The sequence below is a fragment of the Opisthorchis viverrini genome (assembly GCF_000715545.1).
Source record: "Opisthorchis viverrini unplaced genomic scaffold opera_v5_71, whole genome shotgun sequence".
NCBI lineage: Eukaryota > Metazoa > Platyhelminthes > Trematoda > Opisthorchiida > Opisthorchiidae > Opisthorchis > Opisthorchis viverrini.
Genome location: NW_008751727.1, coordinates 1,811,785 through 1,818,689, shown reverse-complemented (window position 1 = coordinate 1,818,689; position 6,905 = coordinate 1,811,785). Strand labels below are relative to the sequence as shown.

Here is a 6,905-nt window from a genome sequence, read left to right as displayed (position 1 = left end):
GTTATTTCATACAAATCAGTGATATCGGAAGTCAACTTCAGAGTGTGGATATCCAGGAATGGATTGGAACTGCTGTTATTTCATACAAATCAGTGATATCGGAAGTCATTCGAAGAATTCCAAACATGACTTTGTAGAAAAGGAAACACTGCGATCCACAATGAGGTAATTGAAAGGACGCTTCCCGGAAAACACATTCACGAAGTGAGTGCATAAAACTGCAACGACTGCACTTAGGTCTACATCGGACAAACGGTCGTGGAACAATCGATGTGCGCAGAAGAAAGTAAACAGGCCGCCGAGAAAAGCAGATGAATGCCCAGCGTTACTGAAAGATTCGGCAATGCTGGAACACGCACTGGACACGAGGCATAAATTGGATTTAGAAATGATTGAAATTTTGAGGTGAACAGCACGCCATACGTCACACAGACTGATGTCCGAGCCAGTGGAAATCTCCAAGCCTCCCAGTGGGAATAGAATGGAAGGCGTAAAGCTGGCAAGCGTTCAGTGGACGAGCTGACACGTGGTGGAGCGCGCGTATCAGAAACAGCCGTCGACAGGAGTAGCTTGGATATGAAGTACACTTAATCTCACCCAAATCCACCCCGGCAATTAAGTTGGCGTAGTACTCACAAGCCCATACAGACTAAAGGAATATACCAATGACAAATAACTCATCAATTTAAGCACCTTGAACGGAAAAATAAGTAACCAAACTCGATTGAAAATAGTTCGAAATTCCCCAAACCCACCAACGAAACCAACAGAAAAGACACTTTAAGTAACATTCAACACTAATCTGTTACGGTAGACTGACGAGGTCTTACAGATTAGTTCATCATCTGCCTTGAAACCTGGCCATACTGTTGACCATAGTTGACCATACTTGGCCCAATGAAGTTTTGTGTCAAAAGTGACGTGCTGCCCAGTTAAAATCTACCGGTTGCTTAACAAGCCCTTCTGGAGGCATGGTACTCTACGGTCAACTGATACATTGAACTGGACCCAAGTTACGCACCAATGCGTGCAAAGGACCAACTCCACCGGAATACTCAAGGAGGGCCAAAGATCAGGTTCACAAACCAGGAATCAAGGAAAGGCTTGGAATCGGATCAACAAAGGGAAAAATCCGGAATCCAGAGGGATCATCGAAAGAGGTCACTTCCGCATCGATGAGAGCACGACGGCAGGGAAGGCCAGGCTCACACTTCACCTGTTCATCGATCAATCAGGACAGGATAACAGAACAGCCAATGGAACCGACCAACAGAACAACCAATCGTGATCGAAGGTCAACCCCGGCTAGTAGGCTGTATATTTACGCGCACACACACAGACAGCATTACTCATCGAGCAACCACCAATCAAGTTCAAAATAAATCAGATGTTCCAGACGGTTCCAGTTTCACTTCTCTGTAAAGCCATCAACAATTCATAGACATTCATATGGCCTACAACGTTTCACGCGACTTCCGCAATAGTGATCAAAAGTTCCACCTGCGTCAATCTGCAGGAGCACCCACACGGTATATTCCATTCGGTACGGTTTAACCAATACTCCAATCGAACCTATAAATTCGTCGAACAAAATTCCTAGGTAATCTTCGAAAAATGTAACTGTATGTAAGCCATCAGTTGGTCAATAACCTCCCACCCAATCTAAAACTTGAGGAATTTTCAGTAATCTGGCAGAATTGGTAAGTTGACCAATCCCATTTTGGTTCACGGATAAGAGGCCATCGTCCAGACAGGTTCCTTGTCACTCAAGTATCTACGTTATTCAACCCTATTTTGAGATTCACTCCAACAGGACGTGCACCAATCTGTGGACCCGCCTTTCCGGTTTATCAAACCACGAAATTTCAAAGCAAGAACATTTAACTTTAGATTATGAAAGGTGGGACGAATTTCGACTCTGCGATTGCAGTTACTCCTCTCTCTCTTCAAAGCTTTGGTCTACACACGATGGAGCCCAAAACGCAGATTTCGCATGTTAAATAAACGAAATCTTGAAAGATGCAACGAAAGAGTTACGTCGGAACGTTACCGTTTAGTACAAGATCTAGACAGCTTCTCCTCACCCGATGATTGAATTCAACGCAGTTTCCAAAATAATTCATCTGAATCCTAACATCCAATGGTGTGGGAGTCACCAGGACAAACGTCATGGGAAAGTCACGTGCTGTGCAGGATAAACTCAACAGCTCAACAAAAAATATGCTCATATAAGCCAAACAAAGAGAACGCCGGTAGTTTCTGCATGCACGCTGCATTGATGAGTCATCCGGATCGGAATAGAAGAACAGCAGTTCGACCTAAGTAGAAATAAATGAAATGATTCATCTCATGCGTGACGTAACTTCCATAGTTCCGACCTACAATGCAGTGCCAAGGGGGACCATATCGTTTATCAAACTACAGATTGCAGCTAGAGCTCGGAATGGCGGACTCACTTCCTTCTTGATGTACTTGGCAACATCCTTTTCAATGTTGTATTCCTGTAGAGCGGTTGTGGAGACTGCAATTGCCTCTTGTTGCATTGCCTGCGACATCTCGACGCATTTTATGACGCATGTGTTCACACGATCATTCATGTTCCTCAGTGCTCATCTACAGCTTTCGTCCATCAATGAAAACTTGAATCGGCTCTGGCCACGGTTTCGAATTTGTGCACAGAGGTGTGTCTACATGGCTAGTGCACCACGCACTGGGATGGCCAATGGCCGGAGAGTGGCCACGCTCTGATTGGACATGAACCGATAGAGGTGCATCGATTCAGATACACCCAGACAACCAATCTACTCGACCAGTATTGTCAGACTTAGGAATTTCCGGATAAATGCCTGGGTGGCAAAACGTGGTGAAATCATGCACTTTCCAATGTAGCAGATTACGTAGCGTGTACTTGTTTTTTTGTTAAGGGGGTGGGATATGAACTTGTTTGTCTGGACCGAATTCCATTGTGTGCGCTTGAATTTTGAAAGAATGGCGACACTGTTTAAACATTGAAGGGGGCGAATGTGAACTGCCGGCTTCTATGGAAGGCATAATGACTGTGGAGTTGGGAATTTCCGGGTTCAAATCTTTGTAAATCGTTTGTTAACCGAAATTCCGTGAAAATACTATGAATGTCCTAACTTGTCAACATCGTGCCTTTTCTGGAGATCCCCAAGGGGATGACAGCGAAGCAAGGTTTGCGCTTAATGAAGCAGTCTAAGCCTTGAAATATTTTTGACGCTTTTATTTCTTTCGGTGCAAGATATCAAGTCTTCCAAGTGACAAAGCTCGTCTTATCAAATCCATTCCACTCTTTACAGCACACATCAGCGTGTGCGATTCTGGGGACACGGATGGAATTGGAGCTAGCTTCCGCCATATTGTCCCCACACACGCCAGGGATTCTACTATGTTTTCCAAGATATGGGAGAATAAAATCAAAATGATTAGGGATAGATATTCCATGTAGCAATCACCGGTGGGCAAAAGACTGGCGCAGATCGGAATGAGCTTCACGACCAACCGAACAAGCTCTTTTGCTTCAACGTAAGCTGGGCCCCAATGTGAAGGGATGTGAAATCTCTAACCACGTTAGATTCATCTTTCTACACATTCCCATGTTATCTATGGCATTCGTGAACCCAGTGTGTATAGTATTCAAGCACCACAACCAACACATATTTGTCACTACTTTTTCTAGATATTTTGCCTGTTCTTCAGAGATCTACAAACCTTTTTGGGCCTCATGCAAGTGCAACTAACAACAACTGGGATCAGCTTAGTGAGGATGCCCAGTGATTACCGCTACGACACCTGGTTTAGCAGCTTTTCGGTCGTATTCTGCCTTTCTGCTAGCTTAGTATTTTATTCACAGCTTGAAATTCCCCCAGCAAAGCGAAGCGCATGAGTTACTCGGCTGTTGAAAGACAAAACGCGAAGTGAAGAACAATGCGTTATTATGCTTCGGAATCAAAAGAACCGGATAAATATCCTCTATTTCGTCGGTTGGTTCTTAAATATTTGAAGCCGCTTCGCCATTTCAAATCCCGATTTCTACTAGAGTGAGAAATTCCCCATTTGCAGTACACTACTCTTAACATATACATTTCACATTTGTCCTCGCTAAATCTGTTGTCTGTAATTATCTGCTACCTACATGGTCTTTACAGAAATGCACCGCATCGGCGTGATCAAGTTGGTACAACAAAACGTTTTTATTCAGCTTGGCATTCTGTTTACATTTCGCAGTCTTCAGTTCACGCTCTATTCGTCTCAGGGTTGCAGGTGTTTCGTGAATGAAGACCAAACACCTTTTTGAGAAGTATATGGATCCAAGGCGTGAAATGTCACAGTACTTTCTTGTTTGTCGTCGGAGCATCACGGGATTATACTGTTTGTACACAAATGAAGCATCCTTAGAAACTGTCAACTTACTTCCAGCAGGTCCAGTCCACATTGAAACTAATAACTGAAGCAGCCTTGTTACTCAACTGCATGTTGACTAGACTGCCCAAATGATACTGCTGAAATGTCATCCAGCCGCAGCAGTGAACTCCTTTTGACCGGACTTGATTTGATTCGGCCGATGTTTCAGTATGATTCGCAGTTACAGTGATAAATGAAGGCAAAACGGTTGGAGACTACGATGAAACAACGTATAGTAACCTGAACAGATACTGAGTGTTAAACTTCTATTTTTCCGTAGGACAACGTCCTGTTGAGAGCACACAGTCCGCTGGTTCTTGTTAGATTTAACAAGCGAAGCGAACAACTACAAACTGCTTGTTTATCGACAGTCATCGAGCAACACAGATTCACAAATGTTTTACTGATATGTACCAGTAGTATAAATGCAAGAGTAATAAATATCTAGTACTGTTCCTAAGGACGAGTTTGGAAACCCTATCCCATGCTTCCGAGGGACGTGTAAAACACTAAGCTACCAATAAGCCTGCACAACCCGGTTATGAAAAATTTTGATCATGGTTCTTATTAGGCGAGAGGTTGTAACTTTCGGGACGGTGTTGAAACTGGACCTAGCATCCACGACAGTGATTCTACACGCAGATACGCTTTTGTCCCGGGAATTTAAGGTAGAATAAATCTTAGATGGAAAGTACTAACTGGGTTCACTTCAGGGGACTATCGGAAAGAGTTTTTGGATATAGTTCTACAAGGAACTGTGTTAGATTATTGGTAGCTCGGGTGCACGCAATTAAATTTGGTCTTGTGGCTGCCTAACTGTTCACCGGGCTCACCGATGGATAGGGATTTGATCGGATATCATTAATGCACCTTTGAGCAGGTCGATTTCAAATTCATGTCTTTGAATTCATAGTTAATAAGAAGCCGCTTTATGATCCAACCTGATCGGTTAAGCATAGAACCGGTCTGATCAGTCTGATTTGCGTTGGGACTTGGTCTGCAATTCTTCCTTTCGCTTGCTCTACTAAGAACTACGACAGTTGCTTAGCCTTTCTGTTCCGGTTGGTCCGCTCGTGATCTGTACTGCGTGATGGTCTGCATTCCGGCTCTATGATGTGTTGATGTATTACTTCCCAAGTTTGTTTCGTTTCAGTCATTTCCCCCTCTTCTATGCTTCCGGCTCGGAATTCGCTTTTTCCGGATTCGCTTCGTTCTCAGAGGTTATTAGACAAGGTTGATTATGCTAGCAGGGGAGCTTCGGGGATCCATAACCTCACTTCTTGTTCTTGCTTGTCCTGGTATTCTGAAACGGATCCAGTTAAATTTGTTCTTTCCTTTCTTCGTTCGAGAACGAAAGTTGATCGTGTTTTCTAGGGCCAAGCCTGAGTTCATTGACTATGATGGACACTTTACTTCAAGATTGTATCGCATATTGTTTGTCTAAATTCTTGCATTAAATTCTGCGAATTCCATAGTTTGCATCAGGTTTCTATATTTGTTTGTTTCATCCTCTCCAGAGCGTTTTTGTAGATCTGTAGACCATTCTTACATTTTGCTGTTTTACTATCCTTGCAGTAGTCTCTGCAATGTTGTGGATGAATAATAGTGAAATTGCTACCATTTTGGGACGTCATATCTGTTGAGTTGCTCTCAGCAATCCCCAAGTGAATTTTTGTGTAAGACTTAACACCTCTCTTCGACAAATACATTCATTTGCAATTCAATATGGTTTTCACGGGAGACTCAGGTGAGTCTCTTAGTTTTGAAATTCTCCAACTAAAAGTAATGCACACAGGCCACCTCATGTTTCAGTTGGCACACTATTCGATATATCGCAGCATATTTTCATAAAGGAAACTACTCACAAGGCTGCTGTCGAGGAGTTTCCAACGACCTTGTGAGTAGTTTCCTTTATGAAAAAGCACATCCCTCATTATGCTTTGGACGCAACTGTGTTATAAAGTGTCTCACTTCGTTTGAATGGGATTAAAATGCATTTCTGTTTGTGACAGTTTGGATTGTTGCTGTGATAGTTTAGAGTTTGATCTGAATGCGTAGTCTTTCCGTAGACGTCTTTTTACATTTCCAGTTTTGTCAGCCTTGTGCCGAGGACATCCAAAAGCGACAGTTGTCCCTTCCGTCGTCGAAAAAAGCATTTTTTAGATAACATACTCATTATTTGGGATTGTCCATTGGTAATATAATCCCTGCCTAATTTTTCATTTTGTGTTCTCGGCAATGAACCTCGAAAGTGGGGGTTTCATTGGTACTCTTCTCAGTCGTTCGTTGAATTCAAAGTACGTGACCAAACAAATGTTGAGCAGTTCACAGAGGTTTCTTTCTAGGGATTCCTCAGGGGACCCACGACCAACTAATAGTTCAACGACTGCCGTCTTTGCGGAACGGAGGTCCACAGATGTGAACAGTGAGCTCAGACACAATGAGACCATTGGTTCATCCTCACCCTTTTTCATGCTTTC

General features: G+C 43.2%; 1 protein-coding gene across 1 annotated transcript; it reads right to left on the bottom strand.

Moving 5' to 3' along the window:
• Window positions 1-2,084: 2,084 nt before the first annotated feature.
• T265_13502 (hypothetical protein) lies at window positions 2,085-2,555 on the bottom strand (the record flags this gene model as incomplete). Its single annotated transcript, XM_009169117.1, has 2 exons — window positions 2,085-2,318; window positions 2,457-2,555. Coding segments are annotated over 2 exons (333 nt in total), but the record flags the coding sequence as incomplete, so codon positions are not given.
• Between the last annotated feature and the right edge of the window lie 4,350 nt (window positions 2,556-6,905).